The sequence below is a fragment of the Periplaneta americana genome, chromosome 11, assembly GCF_040183065.1.
Source record: "Periplaneta americana isolate PAMFEO1 chromosome 11, P.americana_PAMFEO1_priV1, whole genome shotgun sequence".
Classification (NCBI taxonomy): Eukaryota; Metazoa; Arthropoda; class Insecta; order Blattodea; family Blattidae; genus Periplaneta; species Periplaneta americana.
The window spans coordinates 2,332,508-2,357,879 of NC_091127.1; the positions used below are offsets into that span (position 1 = coordinate 2,332,508).

At 34.6% G+C, this 25,372-nt stretch overlaps 1 protein-coding gene across 2 annotated transcripts in view; it reads right to left on the reverse strand.

The window, feature by feature from the left end:
* LOC138708718 (ATP-binding cassette sub-family C member 5-like) overlaps positions 1-25,372 on the reverse strand; it is a 347,709-nt gene that overhangs the window by 305,248 nt on the left and 17,089 nt on the right. Inside the window, exons 2-13 of one of the 2 annotated variants that reach the window (XM_069838825.1) lie at positions 23,482-23,550; positions 22,420-22,546; positions 19,978-20,154; positions 19,745-19,892; positions 15,730-15,885; positions 13,565-13,668; positions 9,167-9,314; positions 8,051-8,168; positions 6,249-6,387; positions 4,701-4,824; positions 2,830-3,044; positions 72-295 (exon numbers count right to left, since the gene is read on the reverse strand). In XM_069838825.1, coding sequence (XP_069694926.1) covers positions 72-295; positions 2,830-3,044; positions 4,701-4,824; positions 6,249-6,387; positions 8,051-8,168; positions 9,167-9,314; positions 13,565-13,668; positions 15,730-15,885; positions 19,745-19,892; positions 19,978-20,154; positions 22,420-22,546; positions 23,482-23,550 — 1,749 coding nt within the window. Of the gene's footprint in view, positions 1-71; positions 296-2,829; positions 3,045-4,700; positions 4,825-6,248; positions 6,388-8,050; positions 8,169-9,166; positions 9,315-13,564; positions 13,669-15,729; positions 15,886-16,165; positions 16,191-19,744; positions 19,893-19,977; positions 20,155-22,419; positions 22,547-23,481; positions 23,551-25,372 lie in introns of those variants that run through there. The other variant, XM_069838826.1, reaches the window with a different exon arrangement.

A 25,372-nucleotide genomic window follows, 5' to 3' on the forward strand; every position in this document is an offset into this window, starting at 1 on the left:
TAGGATTAGTGTCATCTAATATTAAAATGTACATTTTATTTACACTATATAGAAAACAAACAGACAATTACCTGAGATTTGAGCCACCTTCACTTATTTCACTTTTATCCCCATTAGCCAAGAGTTCCAGATCTCTCTGCAAACAGCAACACTCAATGACAGCTTGGTATTTACTTTCATCAAATGGCAGTCCGAACAGAATGTTTTCTCTCACGGTATCATTGAAGATCCAAGCTTGCTGTGACACAATCGCCATGCTTCCCATTACTCGAAGCTGTCCCGAAGATACTATCATCTGAAGGAGAAAAAAATTACAGTTCCAAAAGTGTATTAATGAAAAGTCTCTTTTCACTGAATATACCAACAAGGAACATATTTAAAATCAAAAGGGGCGAATTTAAAGACTTCACACTCGTAATATCAACAATACATAAAAAGGCATGGAATATGTGGCGATAACATTATGACATCTGGTGTAGGAATTTTCAGCAAAACAGATCCCATACAATGCAGATTTCATTCCCTGTGACTTCTGACTTTTCCCAAAGACAAAATCGCTGTTGAAAAGGAGAATATTTCAGACTGTAGGAAAGATTAGCAGAATGTGACGAGGTATTATCGCCGAGGCCTCATCCTTAACATGTTGGCATCATACAATAACGTGCAGTGTGCTTTTAAAACATAACTTTGCCGGCCGATTGTTGCTCTGTAGGTTTCACTCTAAGCGTCATGTTGTCACATCTACTTCCTCGATAAGAATAAGCACTAGTTTGTTATATTGTTAAATGGCTATTATTATTATAATTATTATTACTGTTTCATATTCGAGTACGTTGACATTCTTAACTCTTACACACAAATTCCACAATTTGGGACATCTGGCCGACATCTACGGCTGACCACTAGGATCCAGAATACAAAGCAGAGGTTAAAAATACAATATGATTGTGGAGAGAATACGGAACAATAATAAATTTAAAAATAAAGTACAATTTGATTTCGGAGAAACATGAGATGAAAGTACTTTGAAGAGAAATGAAATGAAGTAAAAAAAAAAAAATAACTCTTTAATAATAATTTTTAATCACATACCTTAATATTCGTCCTCAGTACAAAACATTGCAACCTCGTTTTTAGTCCACGTGGATTAGACAAGTAGGTGTCATTTAATAATGGAAGCAGCTTATTGGTTGCAATATTGAAATTAAGGCGAGTGATTGGAGCGGCGACATAAGAAATTGAAAACAATAATGCAATTAAATTTCAAAGACCTACCGAATGTTAAGCATGAGACCGCGGCAATAACAGCTGAAGGTGGTCCTCGATTGTTTTCAAAACCTGAATGAAAGCTGGGATGTACCCCAAAGGGAGTACTTTGAAGAAGACTATGACATCATTATCATTTTCGTAACAATAGCAATTTTGTGGAACGAATTAATGACAATTGAAGTTCACTGTTTAGTAGTAGTAGTAATAATAATAATAATAATAATAATAATAATAATAATAATGGTGGCAAAATAATAAATAAACAATAATAATAATAAAACTGAATCTGTCTCGAATTTGGCCAAGTGTAGGTTAATTACAACCTAATATTGTTTCTTAATGGCTATTTTAAACTTGTAGATGTCCGTGTCTCCAGACACTGAATACAATCAAATAATTCTTAAATGTAATATTTAACAATTTATGCAAGTTTTCAATACACTAGTGCTCGTGCTACATTGTTAGGGACCGGATTTTTATGTAATTACATATTATATTCCTTTCAACCTAACCGTATATAAATAACAAATCTTTGTGAATCTTGTAATTACCATTAATATATTAAAATTTGATACTACATATTTTTACATATTTAGCCCACATTACATATTATGGCTTGGTATTACATAAATGTACATATTTAGAGGTTTTATTCATTTTTACTTCTCTAAAAGGGGGAAAAAAATTCTACTGGGGAAGTTTACAATTTGAAATAATTACACAGATTTCTCTCGAACTATAATTGTTCTGCACACGTCTTAACAAGCCGTTCCCATGCAATTTGCAACCTTACCCACCCTCTTCCTAATCCTTCCAGGGAAAACCCATGTCAACCCTGACATGAGCCCCCAAACTGGAACGATGTTGAAAGATTAAAATAAATAGCTTTTCAGGTTATAGCTTGACCTTTTTACTTTAAATTTAGTAGATCTATACGGAAATGGGATTTTCTGAGCAATTAGAAAGTATGATTCTCGGCTGAAATAATCCGACCCTTTTCAAACAACAGTTTGTAAATGCCTATAGTTTGAGGTTTTAGTAGTACTTTGTTTCTTACAGGGAGCAGCTGAAATGCATGTGTCCCACATTTCCTCTTATTTTCTCCTAATCCAGTAAAGCGAAACAGTGCTTGCAGTACTGTTGTGTCATTCATTTCACTCAGTTCTCTAGTTTTAGTACTTACAGTATCTATAAAGTGCAAGTGAGTTTATCTACTGTTTTAACTAACTAAAATGGCCCCTGTATCTTCGACCCTAACGACAAAAATAAAATCATGGATTGCAATGGACGGAGTTTTCACTACAGATGGAAAATAGTAATGTGTCAAGTGTGCGGTAAAAAAGTCGGGTGATCTATGAAATCACAACTGGAGAGTCTTACCTATCCTATACCTGCCAGATATTGATATTAAATATTTTCATGATTTTACATATTTTGGTACATATTCAGCTTATTTTTCTTACATAAATATGTACATATTTCACATCTTGATATTACATAAAAATCCGGTCCCTATACATTACCTACAGAATATTATATAATACATGAATTTACACTTACGTCTCCCATTATAGCCGACAGCAATGAACTCTTGCCTGAGCCCACACTTCCACAGATACCAATCAGCCTTCCTCTGGGTACCTCCAGTTCCACATTACGTAATGTTTCTATAGGCTGGTTCTCATCAGGTGATATGAACTGTCCCTTCTCCTCTGCTGTCGCACTCACTCCATTCACTACTTTATGAACCTGTTTCTGACTTTTTTTAGAACGGCCTAAAATCAGAAATTTTACTTTCTATAAAGTAGTCAATTATTGCCGCTGCACCACAGATGTATGCACAAAATGTTTTAAATGGTTAATTATTACTGAAAAAAAATTGCAGCTTAATAAATACTGATATTACACAGAACTATAAATATACTGATTTCAGAATCAATTTCTATTAACAACAGAATGAAAATATAGTAGCCTACCGAAGCCATTTTAAGAGATACAAAATTGTAGATATCCACTATAATATTGTGTTGTGAAGAATAATGTGATATTGTTATTGCGATTTACTGTTTCTGTCACTTTGAAACCACATACAAATCCAAACAGTTGGGCTAGTTAACAGGGCAGACAATAGCTATAGGTAGTTCAAAACACCAGAGAGAGTACATCTCAAGACACAGTTAATAATTCCTCTTAAGTCAGTAAATTATTCAAAATACTTTCTGTAAGTGGAAAAGTTAACTTCTAAAGTAAAATAAAACAATATTGCATATAGTAAGAGTTTTATAGTAAAGGGTGCGGCAAAACATCCTCCCTAATTTAAAGTTTAAATAAAAGACAGATGGATCAAAATAAGGAAAGTTTATTAATATGAATGGTATCTAAACAGTGGGAATTTTTCATTTTTTGAATAACGTGTCTCTCAAGTGGTGTCCTTCACTATCAATGCATTGTTGAATGTGACTTCGGAAATTCTGAATCACTGTAATTAGCATTTCGTGAGGAATAAGACCAATTTCTTCCTGTATTGCATTTCTTAGGTCTGGCAAAGTCCTCGGCCGATGTTTGAACACCTCAGCCTTAAGTTGCTCCCAAAGAAAAAAATCGCAGGGTGCAAGGTCTGGTGATCGTGCTGGCCAAGGGTCGTCGCCACGTGAAGAAATTAAGCGTCCAGGAAACATCTGAGCAGCAACAACGGAATTACCACTTACCAGAAACGATATCACAGCGTAAGCACGTTCTTCACCCGTCCACGGCATAGTTGGAATTCGTTACAGATTATAATTTGAACTAATTGAATGTCAATTCCGTGTATTCAATGTCCTATTCAATTCTTGTTGTTTTACGAATGTCTTTTGATATTGCTATGGCAACGGATGTAAACCTAAATTCCCACTGTTAAGATACCTTCATATTAATAAAGTTTCCCTATTTTGATCCATCTGTTCTTTATTTAAACTTTAAATTAGGGAGGATGTTTTGCCGCAGCCTTTATTTATTAAATAAAAATCTGTAGTTAAAAGGATTCATTATCAGATATCGTAGAGAGGCAAACATAATCTCAACTGGACTAAAATTATAGTATCAGTCAAATAGAGAAACAAATTCTGCTTTACATAGCATTAAGAAAAGAAGCTTACTTACTTACTGGCTTTTAAGGAACTGGGAGGTTCATTGCCGCCCTCTCATAAGCCCGCCATTGATCCCTATCCTGAGCAAGATTAATCCAGTCTCTATCATCATATCCCACCTCCCTCAAATCCATTTTAATATTATACGTCTCGGCCTCCCCAAAGGTCTTTTTCCCCTCCAGTCTCCCAACTAACAGTGGATCTTCCTGAATGCATTAGCTTTTGTAAACTACATTCAGAAATACACAAATGCATAATGAAATTAAATCAATATATATTATAAATAAGAACAGAATAACATACCCTTCTTTCGTGGTTCGTCGAACTGGGAAGCCTCCCATGCAAATGTACCATCTTTGATTTCGATTACATTCTGGCCAACAGATTTAATTACTGGCGATTCATAATTAGGTCTCAGAACAAATTTCTGGAACAAATACAGTTAAATATAAAGAAAGAAAATTATGTACTTTTTTTTACAACTAAAGAATTGAGGTATGTATGTGGATTTAATCCTTGTAAACGATGACAAAAACCCTTAGCACATCTTTCTTTGAAGAAGTAAACCTGGAGGTATTATGTGATACAGAATAGAAAAGAACTGCCTGTGAACGAGAGAGTATCAGACAAAACTGACTGGTCATTTTTCACTCATTTAAGAAATTCAATTATGCTAGTCAAAATTCTCGTTTATCCTCTTATCACAGGGTTAATTTCTTCTGTTTTACAGGTACCCGTAAATAAGAAATGGAATTCAACATTGATAAATTAAGAGAATTCCAGAATCTTCTTATTGATCTATCTAGAGACACTGGAAATTATCAAATCAACAAACAATACAAACACTATTTAGTACGAAGTATTCAGTCTTACAACTAGTGTACAAATGTAATGGATAAAAATGCTATTTGGATGTTGAACATATTTTATACTCCAAAAGTCTGTCTGTCTGTTTGTCTTAATGGTGAATGATTAATTTTGCACCCTGCTAATTCAGTTATTTCTTAGTATGGACTTCCTTGTAAGATGCTGCATGAAATGTTCTACCAGCAAATAGGGATTATAAAGAATGGACACTGAGCAAATTTTCCTGTGTTTTGTTTCTCTGTGCACCAGCGTTTAGTTCCACTTTGAAGCGCTAGAGGTAGTGTAAGCGAGCATACGCTAAGATAATAATTGAGTGTAGAGTTGCGACACAGGATTCAAACATCGCCTACCTTATTGCATAATCCAGTAATGCTTTGCTTCAAATAAATTCAAGTTAACAGCTTTTCCTTATTTCTCAGTGACAAACTAGTTGTAATAATAATTTTTTATATTTCAGATATAATAAATTATATTATGAAATAATATAATACATTATAAAATTATGTATCAAATTCGTTTAATATTTGTATATAATATAATATAGGTATATGGCTTTACTTCTCATAAGAGTTTTGTTTCTCCATTTTCAGCGCTATCAAATCATTACATATTTTAATTGTTGTTGGGCCCAACGTCTCAACTCTCATTATAAAGGAACTCTAGAGTCTAGACATTACAGTTAATGAAGGATTTATTATTTTATGGATCCAATTTATTTTATTTGAGTACATAATGTACCTAGATGTATTAATTATATGTGTTATATTTCCGCTGTGTCGACTGCTAGCTGGTGTGATGTCAGCGCCAACTCTAGGGAGAAAGCAGAATCTCACGCTTTAGCTGGCTTGAAGGTCATTGAAATCAGTCCGGCTACATCAAAGGTACCAACGCGAAGTGTCCATACTTAATTACCTATATGCTGGTTTCACCATAAAGACATTGCACTTAGAATGTGAAATATTCACAAAATACTGAGGCTATTACCTGAAGTTTCTGGCAGCTAACATTCGCTTCTGCAAGGCACTTGATACCATATGGTAATGTTCCCACTGTAAACTGCATTGCAGTGAACACGGAAAATATTGTAAAAGCCTCCGTTGCAAAGAGGTTGTTACCTGTCAAACTGAATAAAAAGATGAAATTATAATCTAAACAAATGTGTAATTCCGCCATAATAAATACACATTATAAATTAACAAATAGATGGATAGATAATTATTACAGAACTCATAAAGATAATGGCAAAATCTTCTTGTAACAATTTCACAAAATTGATATATTTTAAACACGAGCAGTATAAAATTTATTTCGAACAAAATGCAAAACAATTAGAGAATCAGATATGGGTGAATATTCTGAAATGGACAAATATGAATAACAAAACTGGAAAAATATATTATATTAAATTGTGTACTTTTTTCTCACATTGGTTACATTTGTTCCTATTATTGAAGATTCTGGTATCAGTTGAGCTTAAAAAAATGTTTATGTGAGATCTTCTAATTTTAAAAAAAGCCAGGGGATTGTTGTTATCTTTCCCTTACAGCCCATTGTTTAAGGTATCTTCTAAACTTCTGTACTTCAGATTTCACTTGTCTTCGAACATTTCTTTTTTCACGATCAGTCATATCTACTATTTTCTTTCTTTTTTTTATATTCTTTGCCATAGTCCCTTTTTTTCTGTAACTCCTCTTCAGTCATATTTGCCCTCTGCCTACGTATCTTCTCCCTTCCATCATCAGACTTTTTTTTTCTTTCCTATAAACAATCACATGAAATAATATTCGAAGTTACTTTATCCACCAGTATTTAATAATTGTATGTTAAATGAAACCTTGTCCCATAATAAAGGGACTGACCTAACAGGGACTGTTACAAATTAGTATAATTTCCGCAATAGTTGTGACAAAATAAATCGTTAAAAATATCATGGAGGTTAGATTTTTTAGTCCACAAACATTGTAATGTTTTGCATATACTACGAAAGTTTAGTATATACAAACTATATTTAATACCACCTGGGACGGGTGTTACCAATAGAAAACATAACATTCAGTCATCAGTGATGATTTTTGTATTTTTCAATAAAATAAATTACGATAATGGACGAAACGTTTTTCAACTGGCGCCATCTTGACTCTCATCACTACCAACCAACTGTTAAAATTTACCACATGGAGCAAAATTGTCTTGTGTAGCTCTTTTATTTCGAGGGACCGGCGTTACGAAATTTTTGGGGACAAACTTTAAGTTGAAGTTGTGTCCTTTCAGAATTAAACAAACAACAATTCCTGTCTTTCATAAGTATTTTAACTATTTATTTTTATAATCTTGGCCGAGGAAATAAAATCAAATCGAAACATTCCGAGAAAAACTTAGTAAAACAGTAAAATGTAGTTGGGGACATAGGGACCGTAGTTACATTTTGACGTTTGGACGTTATTTTTTAATTATAAATTTTAAAATTAATCCTTTTATACTTTGTTTCCAACTAAAACATGTGAGAGTTAGTTAATTAAACGCAAAAGTAATCAGTTAACATTTTCAAGAAACTCCTTAAATCAGCCGGGACATACATTTACCCATTTCAGAATATTCACCCATACACAATTAACATCCAGACACTGGAAACATAGTTACGAAGTCACTGGAGACAAGAAGCAGAACAAAAACAAATGAAAATCTACTATTCTTTAATATTTAGGAAATGAAACATCATTAAACTAATTTTTCATGATTTCACTCACACTACTCAAAAGAATAAAAAGACGAATTCATATAAATACCTGTATCCAAGGAATGTTGAAATTGAAGCTAACAAAGTGATAGCTGGTGTAATAGTATTACTGAATGACTGAAGAAATGCTGCAGTCTGTAATTGTTTTCTTTCCTTGTTGCGGACATCTGCAATATAATATTCATTTGTTTTCATAGTTGCATATTTTAAAATATTTAATTTGAAACACATATATTACACGTAAAATACATAGGTTGGATAAAAAGTAATGGCAACACTGCTGTCACGTGACGATGGTGCTTTCGAGAGTTGCCAGCTGTATGGACATGAACAAGGACTGTTGGATGAGTTAGTGCAGCCAGCAGCGACAGTACTCTGTCAATCTACTGCAGTGTGTAGTACGTTCACTTTCATAGGGATAGTGCGAGCGCCCTAAGACCATCCTTACAAAACTAGAGCAACGTTCCTGGATCAAAATTGAAGTGGCACGAGGTCGTAGTGCACAAGAATGTTTTCAGGGACTGCGTGAAGCATGTGGTGATGCAGTGTTGCCATATTGCACAGTGGCACGATGGGTTAAAGCGTTTTGGGAAGGCCTTGTTGGAAGTGCTGTGATGGTGATGTTCATTGTGGCGTATGACATTGATGGGGTAATACTGCACCACGCTGTACCTCCAAGGCAGACGGTAAACGCGGACTACTACTGCAGGTTCCTGCAGCACCACCTTCGGACCTCTTGCGTCGCTGGCAATGGGAGATTCTGGAACATCCACCGTACTCACCCGATATGATCCATGCGATTACGATCTTTTCACCAAAGTGAAAGAACCACTGCGAGGGACCCGGTACAATACCGGAGATGAACTTATCCGTGCTTTAGGGCAGTCAATATGGAACATCAACAAAGATGGACGCGCTGATGGTGTACGACGCCTTCCAAACATTTGGCAAAAGGTAATAAATAAGTGGGGCGACTATATAGAAGGTACGTAAATGTTGTACCCCTGTGAATAAAGCCATGTCAGAAATATCGAACTGTTGCCATTACTTTTTATCCAACCCAAGTATAAGGGTGGAAAAGTGTGGGAAATGTGGTGCATGTCTATGTATATATGACTGCACAATAGTTTTAATTTTAACCTTGCACTAAAGGCGAAGTACTTACCTGCTATCTTATTGGCAAAACTGTCTTCCCAGGCATACATTTTGATAAGGCGAATACTGTTCAGGATCTCACTCATAAGGCCAACTCTCTCATCAGTCACCTTCACAGTCTTGATGCGAACCATGCTCGTCAGGCTCGCTATTGCTCCCTGCAGCACAGTGATGCAAACATATTTCATAAAGAAGATGCCAATATTAATAAGCAATTATTGTACGAGCTATTCCATCTCAAATCGACCGAAATATAGAGAAAATTGACCTTGCAATTTTTAAATACAATGAAACTTTTCATTCATTCATTCATTCATTCATTTATTTTATTCCATAGATCTTACATGAGCAATGAAGCTTTAAGATGTGGAACATGTCAACATTTTACAATATTACAATTACAATTTTTACAAATTTTTATAGTTTTACAATTTAGTAATTTTCTACAATTTTTACAATTTTGTACAATTTTTTACATTTTTTTACATTTTTTACATTTTTTTTACATTTTTTTTACATTTTGGCGAGATGTAGTGAGATGAGATGAGGTCCGAGGATTCGCCAAAATATTACCCGGCATTTGCCTTTTCGGTGGGGGAAACCTCGGAAAAACCCAACCAGGTAATCAAATCAAAGGGGTTGATGTCAAGGACTCGCCATAGACCATCCGGCTTCAGTCCCATGGCTGGGGAAAACCTCCGAAGAAACCAAAGTCCTTTTTCTGTCAGTTGACAACTGTGATACAATGCTTTGTGCAAAGTTTGAGGCATCAGAACTTCATAGTGTTTAAATTAAAAATATTTAAATTTATCGTATTTTCATAAAATTAGCAACTTTAAACTGTTGTGGTTCCCAATGATCAAAATCATGGTTTATCTTGATGCTGAGAAATTGAAGTTCATATTGACATGTAAACAGTCTTTCTTACTTTTTATGGATATGGAGAAATTTAGATTTTTCCTCATTAAGATGCCTTTGACCACGAAAAAATATTTTTAAAATATATATTATGGTTAGATTCCGCATTGAAAGTACAAATAAACACATATTTTTTACTGATGGTATGTTGATAAAGTATTGAAAATATCAAACAAAGAAAATAAATAGTACGCGCGTGAAGTAACCAGCTGACTGTGAGGCGGGAGCTAGCCGAGACAAGCAAGGCCAGGAGACAAACACGTGAGGTTTTGTCTAGTAGCGCATAGCTGGGCTAGCTTTATCAAAAGTTTTCATAAACACAGGAGTAAAATGACGCCCAACACTCGTTTATCTTCAGCTCTCGGCCAGTGCGTGCGATACTGCGCCGTTCAAGTCTATGCGTGTGAATATAATCTATTTAATACCCTCGAAACTTATTGCCGAGCCACTAAGCAAACAATGCCGAAGTCCCTCTTAATAATGCAAGTTTTTTTCTCAATATTTTTTACATTTTTACAAATGGGCAAAGAGCCTAAAAGTAAGTAAAATCAGATTGTATACAATAAAAATAAGGATTACTTCTTATCATAACCTACCAAATGTCAGCTTCAAAATGAGCTCTCGTTCAATGTTCTGCAGTAAATGGTTCCAGAGTTCTGAGCACTGAAAGAGGCTTGTTTTTATAAAATACGCTAAATTTATCGCTCAAAAGTACGAAAACTGTTTGACTTTCGATAGCATATTTTTGAAAATGCACTGTCCTCAGCACCTTGTATAAATAGGGAAAAAATTAGATTATTAAAAAAATGCGAGGTTTTTTACTGATCGATTTCATATGGAATAGCCTGTATTCACTAATGAAAATTAAAACCTACTAAGCAAGAAAAAAAAAATAAATGAAGTACAGTAGGCCTATATTACACTATTGCAAAATTTGTATTAAATTTAACTTTCACAGGAATAAATGCTCAACTTCCATGCTCCCTCCGACTTCAGCATTATACATTCCTAAACAGCTACTGGCAACACATTTCGACATATCAACAGTCATCTTCTATACCTAATGGACCAGCCATCTGTCCAGAAAGTAGCAGAATACATTGGCTGTCAACACTGCCCTCTCTGGGAAGACAAGATCAACCTGAGGAAAGTGCCCAGGAAGAAAAAAAGATCTGTCTATAACTAAGTAAAGAGATCGTTACTAATCCGTTCAGTAAGATGTCCAGAGTATAAGAAATCAGCAACAGATGAGACAACTTATAGGTTTTCATGTAGGACAATGCAAGTAAACATGTCATATTCTCAATTAACTTTGTGATTGACTATGGACTGCGTGTGGCTGCTTCCGGTTCCTGGGTTTAAATCCAGGGGATTTATATTTATGAAATGAACAGAAAGGCAGAATTAAAACAAAAGAATAATGCTGAAATTTCCATCACAAGACAAGAACTTCACCAAGTTTCTGCCAACAACTTTACAAGATGCAAGGCATACATTCAAGAAAAGGGTCATTACTTCGATATTACACATTGTAAGAAAAAAAAACACACACACACACACATAAACAAATACAAACTTACAATGAAAATTGCACTGAGCATCTCCTGTGTTGTTTACTGAAGAACAAGTATTCATATCCCATGTTTATTAGACTTTTTGTCTTGTTTCGATGAATACCACTGCCTCTCAAAACATTGAATTTTTTTTTTTCTTTCCAGTTATCCAGACATGTTCTATTCTCAGTCTACATGTTTCTGCCACAGATTTTCGTGAAATTTCATTGCATTCTACGATTTACACAGTATTTCCCATTTCTTGCCAAAAGCGTTTTTGATATCAGACTTATGTAATCACAGACTCTTCATTACCTTCCTCACAGAGTAATAGGGTAAGTTAGTAAGTCAAGGTGACTTCGTCAAACAAATCCACTGTAAGACAACATATGTATTCATCATCTTTCTATTGCCTACAATTCTAAGGCATTGTACTCATGTGTAATTTGCTATGGCTGCTTTCGAATTTATTATTTTTTTATGTGTCAATATGGTACGATAGATTACACAGTTATGAGTCAATGACTTCATTTCCCGATGAAAGTCTGCAGTTCCAAATCCTAAGGTACTGAGTTTTGTGCCATCATTTTAGTACGAAGAATATTTAGATTAATGTCTCATCTCTAATGATAACATTTTAAGGTTCTGAAGCAATCCCATGATTGGGATTACAAAAGAAGAACTTTAATAAAACCCAGTTAAAATCATAGAAAATAAAACCCATAAAATGGTTTTGCTAAACCAGGGCATTAAGCACCAACAACAACAACAAATAACAAAGTTCCCATTTATTAAAATCTTTATCCCGACAAAAAAGAAATCAAAATATAATTCTGTTTCATTAACTTAACTTTTAATGTACACATAAAGACAATGATATACACATAGTTGTGGATCAGAGTGCTGCATTGGAGTTAAATTACTCGGTTGAACTCGGTCGAGTGTCGCACCCTCGAGTGAGATACGATCGGTCGTGATACGCTCGTAATAAATAGAAGCACAGTACAAGGTCATCTCACCGACATGTCTTATCTTGTATGGAAGGCGACAGATAAGATACACATATGTTTTGCTCACACGGTAAAAATAAGGCTTTATTTTCTGCGTTTATGACAAACATTTAATGGAACAGTCAATGGAACGTACCAAAACAGGAACATGAAGTTATAAATAAAATAGTATGAAAAACTTCGATATACAGTTATTATTGCTAATTAATAATTATTCAATATTTGATTTACCACATATATAATATGATAGGTACATACATAGTGTTCCGCCTATATACTGCAACAATGTAGAAACGTTTTACAAAATATTATTGATATAGCAGTAGATTAATAACAATATTACTACAGAGATAACGTCACAGAAAATATAATAAAACGAATAATCATGCTGCACAACTGTTACAGACGCAAAGATTGATACACTAATTATTAGAGATTATTATTATTATTATTATTACTAGAAAACTTGATACAGTTCTTGCATTATCGTGATTGTGTTCTCCGTTTATAATAATTACATTTACATCCAATAACATCTATCAGATGTGGCAAAAACAAAATCACTCCTGTGTGGAAAAAAGAAAACATTTACCTACAACATTTATATTAAATTTTAAAGCAAGTTTTGTAGTTGTACTATGGAGAGGTTAGTTAAACACTGCAAAGTTTTGAAATGATAAACATCTATGATGTTACTACACAGTTCATCACTGTAACAAGAACGAATTTCTAATGCTCGGCTTATACCGTTCGAGGATTTATCGCTAGTGACAATTTTACCCACCATGCATGTGCGCTACCTATCGGATTATGCTATGAACTACTTGGCGCTCGAGCGAAAACGTCCGATGCAGACCTCTGTTGTGGATGATATCGATATAGAGGGCAGTGCACATAATGCACAAAGAAACAAGCAGCAGTACTTACCATGATGGGGTAGAAGAGCAGTATAACAAAGTTGCCCACAAGTGCCCAAGGACCCAGCACCAAAAGAGAGTAGGTTAAACACATCACAAACATCACAGGGGTGCCTGCATTAAAAGAGCCCAAAGCACGAACTTTGTTAAAATATTCAACTCATTAATTAATCCTTTTTAAGAATTTACATTATGCCAGGGACGTGTAACAATTCTCTCAGAGAGCTTAGCTTCTACCTCCCCTACGTATGTAGGTACTCATGCTGACTGCTCTGTTTACAATACGAGTTCCCCGTCCCTGCATTATGCTAGTATTTCATTAACAAGCTTTCACTGACATTTTCTTATAAAGCAAGTGAAGATGAGCATATATAGTAACCTGGCCAATTAGCCGATGTAGCTTACATATGATCTGGCCTCTCATTAACAGGAAGATTAAAAGTGTTTGGAAATAAATCAAAGAGAGATTACCGGAATATCTCGTTTCACGAAACAGGCCTAGCTCAAATGCTCACTATTATGGAACTTTTGTGAGTAAATCAGCACGAAGGGAATAATATAGCTTATAAATAATTCATTAAATGGCGATCTTACTCGTGTTAATTATGTAAGCATGTGTGTCAGAATTTATAAAACAGTTATATTACCGGTTGTTCTGTATGCCCGTGAAACTTGGACTCTCACTTTGAGAGAGGAACAGAGATTGAGGGTTTTTGAGAATAAGGTTCTTAGAAAAATATTTGGGGCTAAGAGGGATGAAGTTACAGGAGAATGGAGAAAGTTACACAACACAGAACTGCACGCATTGCATCCTTCACCTGACATAATTAGGAACATTAAATCCAGACATTTGAGATGGGCAGGGCATGTAGCACGTATGGGCGAATCCAGAAATGCATATAGAGTGTTAGTTGGGAGGCCAGAGGGGAAAAGACCTTTGGGGAAGCCAAAACGTAGATGGGAGGATAATATTAAAATGGATATGAGGGAAGTGGGATATGATGGAAGAGACTGCATTAATCTTGCTCAGGATAGGGACCGATGGCGGGCTTATGTGAGGGCGGCAATGAACCTCCGGGTTCCTTAAAAGTCAGTAAGTAAATAAGTAAGTAAGTGTGGCTTACAGCTGTTTCGGTGCTACTTGACACCATCCTCAGAGCCTACTAGATCTCGGCGCTATCTCAACTTTGCTGCCTGTTGTGTGGGTGCATTCGTGTGATGAAGAGTTGTGTCAAATAGTGTGTGTGTTCTGAAATTGATCTGTGTGTTGAGAATTTGATCAGGGTATGTTTTAGTGTGTCTGTATATTTCATATTGTTCTAGTGTTGAGTTTTTGGTTTTTGGGTTGTATGTGTAGGATTTCCAAGTCTGTATTTATGTTATTGTATGTGTGGTTAGCATTATGTAGATGTATTGTGTCCTCTGGTTATTGCTTTAATGTGTTCTTTATATCGAGTTTGGAATGATCTGCCTGTCTGTCCGATGTAGAAACTGTCGCAACTATTGCATGTGAGTTTGTATACGCCTGTGTGGTTGTATTTATTTGTTTGTGTTGTTTGTGTGTTGAGATGTCTTTGTAGTGTGTTTTCTGTTCTGTATGCTATGTTGTATTTCTGTTTTCTGAATGAAGATGCAATCTTGTGTGTGTTTTCGTTTTCGTATGTTAGTTGATTAAATGGCGATCTTACTCGTGTTAATTATGTAAGCATGTATGGCTTACAGCTATTTCGGTGCTACTTGACCCAATCCTCAGAGTCTACATATAGGTAAATAAATAAATAAATAAATAAATAAATAAATAAATAGGTGTGTATTATACACTGTATCTATTTTAAATATTATTTCTTTACAAATGTAATTTAATGTCATTTGAAGTTTCTCAGCGTTATATCATGTTACAGAAATTTTACAAAAGGACGACACAGAAACAAAACTATATTATCTAATGTGAGGTGTCACAAAACAAAGCATGTTTAAAAAATACTCAAGTTGCGAAGTTATACAGGAAATTTTGTACTTAAAAAAATTAATCTTCAATCCACAAAAAATTTGAACATATTAATTAATTTCCCTTTAAATTGTTAATGTCATCATGCAGTAACCTGAATGAAGGACCATTTGAATGTAAGACAAAAATGAAACCCTTGGCTGGCTTGCCAGTAAGAATGTACATACCAAGGAGAAGAACACCCATGTGGCAAGCTTCGAACAGACGCTCCTGTTCATTGGTGCAGAAGGTGAGCACTTGTCCAAGAACTTTCTCACCGCCACTACGCAACAGAAGCATCTTTTTATAAATGAGATGCTGCATTGCGCCTTGAACCCTGATTGCTGTGGGGAAAATTAATAAAATAAAATAAATTAACATACAATTAAATTTTCAAGGAGTGACATCTAGTTAACTAATGGCTCATGAATTTATTGTGATAGATGTTTTATACAGAGCCATCATTTTAAACGGGCTGTAAGCGCATACTGCTTTCCTGTCAACACTTCAGTCCTTGTGCAGTCAGTGAACTGGTGTGTCAAGATAAACAGTATGAATGGACAAGGCTACATTAGTACCATTATACTGCAAATTAAAATTGTGATCATGCCTAACATTGCATACCTTTTCAAAAAAGCTGTCGAAATTGTTCTCCTTGTGCTTCAAGACAGATGTTGTAACAAATATTCAACTCTGCTTGCGAAATGTTGGCTATTTCTTGTTGTATATTATTTTTCAGTTCATTTAATGTTCACGGATTTGAAGTTATACACTCTGTCTTTTAAAGTTTCCCACAAATATAAATAGCAGGGCATTATTTCTGGGGATTGAGCGAGCCACAACCCTGCACTGACTGCAGCCCCATCTTCCTGAAACACACCATACATTCGTTTTCCTCCAGTCAAGTAAGAAAAAAACTGTTCCAAAATTACAGGTACGTACAGGGACGGCATGAATTGTTTCATTTAATTTTTTTAATCCCTTTATGTTTTTTTTTGGGTAATTCTTGATGAATAATGCAGTCATTAATATTTCGTGAAAAAAATAGTGTGATGTAGTTTATGCCGCGGGTATTTTTATGTTATAATGGTGGCTACATTGCTTCCTTTATTTTTCGTGAACGCACCTCCATCTTCTCCTCCTCTGATTGGAGGAAGAAGAGAACCGGGGACTGTCTGCTGGAGGAGCGAGGAGTGACCAGGAGAGACGGACTCTTGTTCGCAGCGAGACAGAGAGAGGACGAGCAGTATCTGACCTCTACTGGAGGATTCGTTGCTTGTTGGTACTTCGCCATCGTCAGGGTTGAGTCGGCTGCCTGGTTGAATTGGAACGACTCTGATATTGCGTGGGACGCATCATCGATAGAACATTGTTTGCATATTGTAGTTACATAGACCCTGGGACGGTCTGCTTCATCTCTAACAGTGCATTGGCCAGTGCTGTTAATTACAATATTCTACACAGTGTGGGTGCTTGACATCCTTAATACGACAGTGAAGTTTCTTCGAGTCTATGCTGGTATTAATGGTGATAGTTTGTGAGTCGGCGACGGCATATTCTACACGGACCTGTACCGGCATTCAGCTAAAGGTTGGAGTGTTGAACTTTATTGGATTTATCAGAGCCCGTGTGCAACGGGGAACTGTACTTTCTTGTGGGTGTTTGATCACTCCTGGTGCATATTACCATCTTTCACATCCTATTCTATGTTAGTTATTATCTCTCTCTCTTCTCTCTCTCGGCAATTTATGCCGTTATTAGACTTTAGTTTTCAATGTCTTTAATTATCCCCACCCCCTTGTCTGGGGTTACTCTTAAATATTTACAGTTCTTAACTTGTACAATATTTGTAACTCCTTTTCTCTCTACTTTGTTTGTGCTTTATTAAATTATTATGTTCATGATGGCTTTTCTTATAAGTACTATTGTTAGAGGCAACCAAAAACCTTGAATGATACAATCCCTTTTTCCCTTCCTGGGTTTCCCCCAGGCACGCCAACACGACAATAGGGATGAGTAAACAGTCAAAATAATCCTAACTGGTCAACATAAAATCCAAGATTCATACACCAAAGTCCACTACGTGATTCTACTAAGGTTAGAGTGCGACTAGAATAATTGGCCCCATTTTTTAATGACAATGCAGACCAGTACGTACCCGTAATTCTGGAACAGTTTTTCCCTCACTTAACTGAAGAAGAATGAATGCGTGGTCTGTTTCACCAAGACAGGGCTACAGTTCGAATTTCATTACGTGCGATCGCTGACGTTTTTTGGTGACAAAGTTGTCGATCCCCAGACCTAATGTCCTGCGATATTTATTTGTGGAAAACTTTAACAGACAGAGTATATAAATTAAATCCACGAACATTAGATGAACTGAAAAATAATATAAGAGAAGAAATAGCCAAAATTTCGCAATCTGTAAACAAATTACAGTATAACACTATCTACGAGAAAAGATGGGAAACTTATTTATATATTAAAAGGTGTATTTCCGCACTGAGAAAGTCTCAGAAGCTGTAACTCTCTCACTATCTAATATGGAACAACTGAGCCTGCAAGCAGATGTGAGAACATATCAACTTTCGAGTGCTATGTGTGATTTGGGTTGTATAACGGACTGAAATGAGTTAACAACATACCGGTACTGAATTAATACAAATTCAATCACTTTCTTCTCAGTAGTGATGTAACAAACCCAGGGATGAAGGGATTAAGTTATAAATCATATTTTAAGCATGTGAACATAGAGATAAAGCTTCGTGCCAGTTCACATGTGCTCGAGAGATACTTATAAAATACCATACACCCTATCAGTTAAATGCCAACTATACATTGTGATCATACACGAAATGAAAGAAGAGAACATAACGTTATCCATGCAATCACGCTAATAATCTATACATATAATTTGAACTGATAATGGAAATTACGGGAAAACGGCTGAACGGATTTTAATGAGTGACTCCTCATTTTCATGCCTGGCATCCGAAGTTTTTCAGAAAAATAGTAGTTTTCAGTGAAATGTCAATTTTCCTACATAATTTTCCTATTTTCCAAAATCCATTTGTTGTCAATTTCGAGAACTAATTTTATTAAATCACGGCCGACTTGATTGCATTTTAGAACAAAACAAAACACACACTACAATAAACAATAGGCTATTACACGAAGGCCATGACCTGCAGGATTGCCGACATATTTAGAGCTAAAATTCAATTTGTTATTAAAAATTTCAAGATTTACTAAAAAATAATTTATAGGTCTGATTCTGCAGTGTATAATTTTGTGAGTACAGCTGTGTATTGGATATTCAAATCTACGGAACTTGAGGTGGTTTGATGACATTATTACCATTAGAAATTACATATTATTATAGTTAATGTCATGATGACATGAAAGTGAAACGTTTTGAGGTTATGTAAGTAGACCTAAATGTAGAGAATATCTTAATTTAGATCTTCATTTGTATATTTTACTGAGTGGTGGCTATATATATATATATATATATATATATATATATATATATATATATATATATAACTACAAAACTTACGTAAGATAATAATATTGTTATTAAAAATGAAATATTTTTATACTTATTACCCAAGTGGGGTTGGGTCTTTTTCATATACTTAATGGTGGTGTAGTGTAGATATTGATATGTGTCATTATCTTCAGTATTGGCTCGAGAGAGAGCGCAAAATTACAGTTCCTAAGGAAAGACCAAAAGGTATTACTTACTGATAAAATAAGAGACCTAGAAAATTTTGTAGTCTCCAGATCATTTCAGCATGATCTCTTAGTAGGATAAAATGATTTTACGCTCTACATTTCAAGTTCTACATGCAGCAGCTATACCAAAATTCTATTGTTCGAAAGCTTAGCAAACCTGACATTTTTTTAACTTTCACCTACAATCCACAATGACCTGAAATAGCTATTGCTATCGTCCTGACATTGATACTTGCATTTCCACGTTGAAACTCAAAAACTGAAGGTGGATAGGTTCAAGAAAAAGTATTTGGCCTAAAAAACCCATTCAGAGGGAGTATGTTTCATTATTATGGAAGCAAATAACTATCAAAATGTCAAGTATTCTTCATAGAAAATAAATCTGAAAAATTTTTATTTGAATGTCTAACGAACTTAGTTTGCTGGCATTTGCTGCAAAAGCCACTAGTAGGTCTATAATCTCACCTGTATGTAATCCCATGACATATCCTGCTCCAAAACAATAGTTTCGTAGCAACTGACACCAAAAGAGAATGATCACCAGGACCAACCCCCACCATAAAGGCATTGATTTATCTTCTACAAACTGAAGAATGAACCGCTGTATAATTGCCTAAAAAACAGAAAATCCATTAGAAAGAACATGTGGTATTCAAAAACTAACAAAGTATACAGATTAAAGTCATCAATAAACTTACGGGTCCTAGGAACTGGAAGATAACAGCAAATATCATGAACAGCATAGCAACAATACAACGTGTACGACAAAATCTCCACACGACACGTGATAATGATGACTTCCCACCAAACTGTGACACATGTTCATGCCACAATCCTTCAAGACGGTAAGCATTTGGTTCAGCTCGATCACTCTCCTGTAACATAAACAATAAACATCTTGAAACTAAAACAACTTTACTTCAATTTATATTTTTTAAAAGATTACCCTATGCAGATTTATCACAAATCATATCTGATTGAATGATTAAGAGACTGATAAATTAATTAATCAATCAATGAATTAGGCATTATGGAGCTTGTCGACTCTGTGCCGATTTCACAAAGTACCTGTCACTATTCTGTCCGCACCTATTTTAAAGATAAACTTCACTGTAAAAGGAACTAATTACAATATAATGCTTGAAGACAAAAGATGCAACTCAAAGAGGTTATGAACCTTAACAACAAAGAATCATTGCAGTTTTCAATAAAAGAAATAAATAAGCAAATATTGTTTTATTTAACAACGCTGGCAACTGCCGAGATTATATCAGTGTCACCGGTGTGCCGGAGTTTTGTCCCGCAGGAATTCTTTTACATGCCAATAAATCTATTGACATACTGACATGAGCCTGTCGATTTAAGCGCACTTAAATGCCATCGATCTGGGCTGGCATTGAACCCGCAACCTCGATCACAAAAAGTCAGCACTCTACCGACTGCTCCATCCAGGCCGATTTTAATAAAAGATGCAGTGACCAATTTTGAGTTAATGAACCTAATCTGTAACAAGACAAGAAAAAGATAATCATCATCACAATCAATAAGTGTATTATGATGAAATTATTACCAATTACTACATAACGAAAAACAACATCTTAATACTAAAACCGAATTCTAAATGAGGCAGTAGAGCAAGGGGACAGCTTCAAATACTTGAGGTGTACTATAAGCAGTAACATGAGCTGCTGCCAGGAAGTCAAAAAGAGGAAGCAATTGCAAAAGAAGCTTTTAATAGAAAAAGAAGCATCTTCTGCTGACCTATGGAGAAAGAACTAAGGAAGAGACTACTGAAGTGTGATATTGTACGGGGCAGACACCTGAACATTACGATGAAGTGAAAAGAAACAACTAGAAACATTTTAAATGCAAAACGTGTCAAATGGACAGACAGAATAAGAAATGAAGCTGTGTTGTAAAGAATGAATAAAGAAATAATAATGCTGAAACTGATCACGAGGAGAAAAAGGAATTGGCTGGGTCACTGCTTGAGAAGAAACTGCCCACTGAAGGATGCACTGCGAGGAATGGTGAACGGGAGAAGAGTTTGGGGCAGAAGAAAATACCAGATGATAGATGATATCAAGATACATAGATCATATATGTAGACTAAAGAAAAGCAGAAAGCAGGAAAGACTGGAGAAAGACCTGTCCTTGAGCAGAATACTAAAACCTAACGAGCTTCTTCCGATTATTCTTTTCAAAGCATTGAAAACTGTTCACATATAAATCAGCATTACTTTCTTGTTCATATCTATGGAAATGGTTTTCTCGTTCAAATCCAGAGCAAAATACAATTTTCGAAGACATTTTGGTATGGTTACAAACGTCAATTTATTATTAAAATGAAATATGCTATAAAGTCCAAATTCCCGGATGGTGATGGTTGTTGTGTTAGATGTGATAAAGAATAGCTGTAGTAATAAGGGGGGAAGGAAACGGACAAGCAGCAGGATATTCCTGACAATGATAAATGTATACCAGATTCATTGATTTGGCTTTGCAGGTCACAGTGTTGCAACTTGGTAAACACAGCTCACATTTAAGTGGATGATGCAAACACAATTCAACTGTCATCCAATGGTAATACAATGAGCCAACAAAATAACATATAATAAACATCTAAGAATGTATGAAAGGCACATTTGACTTACTTAATATGTCACTCACGTTGATTACTAGTATTAAAAATCGCATTCCAATGTAAAGATATCCTTATGCTTCAGTGAAAAAAATTAGTGGGGGTTTTACAAATCAGACAATACGTAAGTCACCGCTATTCAGTAAAACATGTAATTTTTTCCTGCATTCGTAAAACATTTTCCAGCTATAAAAAATTTTACAAGAATGGCGAGCAGGGCGCATTGTGATAAAGGCAATGAAATTGTAAACAGAAAAGCCTTGACATGAAATATCTGTCTACACACACATTGAACTGAGAGCTGTTAGTGTTTTTGTAATTTCAAATACTTTCCACTAAAACCAAAAATTTCCAGCATTACATTTTTTCATGCACCTTACATTATTTTAATACTCCTCGCAATTTTTTTTTCTTCCTTAATTTACTGTCAGTTTTGGTAAATCATTGTATGGAAGAAACTACAAACTCTCCTCTCTCATATTACAGATCAGCAGCCTACCTGTAAATCATAAAGGTCATCTTCTGTCAAACCATGTCGATAGGCTTTCCACATAAGACCTGTCATCCAGGCGACAGCGACGTAAGAGAAAAATCCAGCAGAATTACTTGGCATTGCTCGGCTGTCTCTGCAAGAAAAATTTGCTGCCAGTCACTTTTACGATCAGATATGTATTCGAAATAATATTTTACAGATTAGAAATAGCAGTGCTAGTATTACTGTAGGATGATGATGATGATGATGATGATGACGATGGTGGTGGTGATAATGACGATGATGATGATGACTGTGAAGACAGTAGTACACCATATAAAAACAGGCGTGCCATTCTTTCAGAAATAAACTACAGGATTTTAACATCTGATTTCTATGTTTAGAAACACACAGAACTTGATACATAAGGAAGTATGAGAAAAAAATCTGCATTATCATTGGGTAAGTCTGTAAATGATAGTGCATGAGAGCTAATGAAACAGTAAGAACAAAAATTAAAATGTTAAATGATTTATATTGTTAATTATAGTTAAACATACTACACAAGGTACAGGACAAAACCATTCACTACTTAATGACTCTTGTTGCATAAGAAATTTCAGACATGGTCCAAAAATCTTCCTTATTCTTAGTCTAACCATTTCAATTACTGTAGCCACTCATGAATGTGACTATTTTAGTGAAACGAAATACGAAGGGCAAACTAAAACAAAAGAAGGAAAAAAATAATACAACTTCATGATAAAATAAAATGTTTATGTTCTGATTATATTTATGGGGCACAGTACAGTACGAAACATGTCCGTCAGCTTTCAACGAACATTTGCACATATTTTTCACGTTAGGGCTTAAAATTGAAAATCAGCTCACCAAATGAATATAATTTCTAAATCAAGAGACACAGTTTATGAACTTATACACAAAAAGGTAAATGTGTGTGTCTAATGTCTACCCACTTCACTTGCGTGATTCGGGTTCCGCATACTGCAGATAGATGTTATATGAAGGTTTTTCTGTATACATTATTCTACTTGATTTGATAAGTAGCCTACAATATTTTTTTTTTACCTGGGGGATGGTCGGTATGGTAGAAAATGTTTAAGAGCTGGTCCATATTTGTTCCTCTTCTTGGAACTACTGTAAAAAAAAACAACAGAATTTTATTAGTAATTTTCAAATTGAAGGCTTACAGGATTGAGTGCATAAATGAGTACTAGGTAAGAAGTTTAATAAGGGGAGTAAAAAGACGCCACTGTACACCAGCACAGTGTATGTTCTGACATGACGACAATTTTTAATAAAGTAGCCTATCTAGGCTTAAACAGGAACACAAAAATTGAAGCATTAAAACTTATGTTAGATGTTATTTGGTTTCGTCATGCAACATCATGTGCTTTAGTTATTTTGTTTTTAATGATACAATTTGTAATTGATAATGATTGAGGGGCTGATCTACTGCATCAACCCCCAACTTGGAGGGACAGGTGATTTGTGTTCTATAATTTCTTCCCTTGGAAATTTGACCAACATGTGTACAGACCCACATACAACTATACATTCTGCAAAGCCCATCACTTTAATTGCGAAATCGGAAAGTATAATGGCCACTTCATTCAATGTTGCCACAAAACTTTCAGTAATTTGGCAGCATATTACACTTTGGACACTGTATACATGAGATATGAGACAGTGAAATTATCAAATGTATGATGAACCTACATACACAGATCGATTTTCCTTTAGTTATAAAATATATTCTCCCTAAAAGATTACTTCATAATAATCAGTCCGGAAAGGGACAGTGCATATTGGTTGTCTAAAAATTAATATGTATTAATAATAGATATTTATTTATTCTGGCGAAGTTAAGGTCATCAGGCCTTCTCTTCCACTTAGCCAGAAACAAAAGAAGTTGATACAATTTTACAGACTAATATTTAAAGAACACTAATAAAAATTTATATAGTTATACAAGCACAAGTCGAGTAAAATAATGCGAACATATTAAATAATAATTACAAAATAATATAAGGCTAGATTAGGTGCCGTATTTCATAAATATTGCATTGTACTGACAATTTTCAAAGTACCAGTAGCTTATTAAAATCTGGATGAAGGAAATACAATAAATGTGATGTTTTAAAACTGAATGCATTTTTCACGGTATGTTGTCACGTGCTACTAGTAGTAGTAATAATAATAATAATAATAATAATAATAATAATAATAATAATAATAATAATAATAATAATAATAATAATTTCATCACAGTTTTCTGTCCAAGGGCAGATCCTTCACTGCAAACCTTAATCCTAATGTTGTTTACTATCCGATACCTTCTGCAATAATAATAATAATAATAATAATAATAATTTTATCATAGTTTTCTGCCCAAAGGCAGGTCCTTCTCGCCAAACCTTAATCCTAATGTTGTTTCTGTAATAATAATAATAATAATAATAATAATAATAATAATAATAATAATAATAATAATAATTTTATCATAGTTTTCTGCCCAAAGGCAGGTCCTTCTCGCCAAACCTTAATCCTAATGTTGTTTCTGTAATAATAATAATAATAATAATAATAATAATAATAATAATAATTTCATCACAGTTTTCTGTCCAAGGGCAGATCCTTCACTGCAAACCTTAATCCTAATGTTGTTTACTATCCGATACCTTCTGCAATAATAATAATAATAATAATAATAATAATAATAATAATAATTTTATCATAGTTTTCTGCCCAAAGGCAGGTCCTTCTCGCCAAACCTTAATCCTAATGTTGTTTCTGTAATAATAATAATAATAATAATAATAATAATAATAATAATAATAATAATAATAATAATAATAATTTTATAACAGTTTCCTGCCCAAAGGCAGGTCCTTCACTGCAAACCTTAATCCTCATGTTGTTTACTATCCGATACCTTCTGTAATAATAATAATAATAA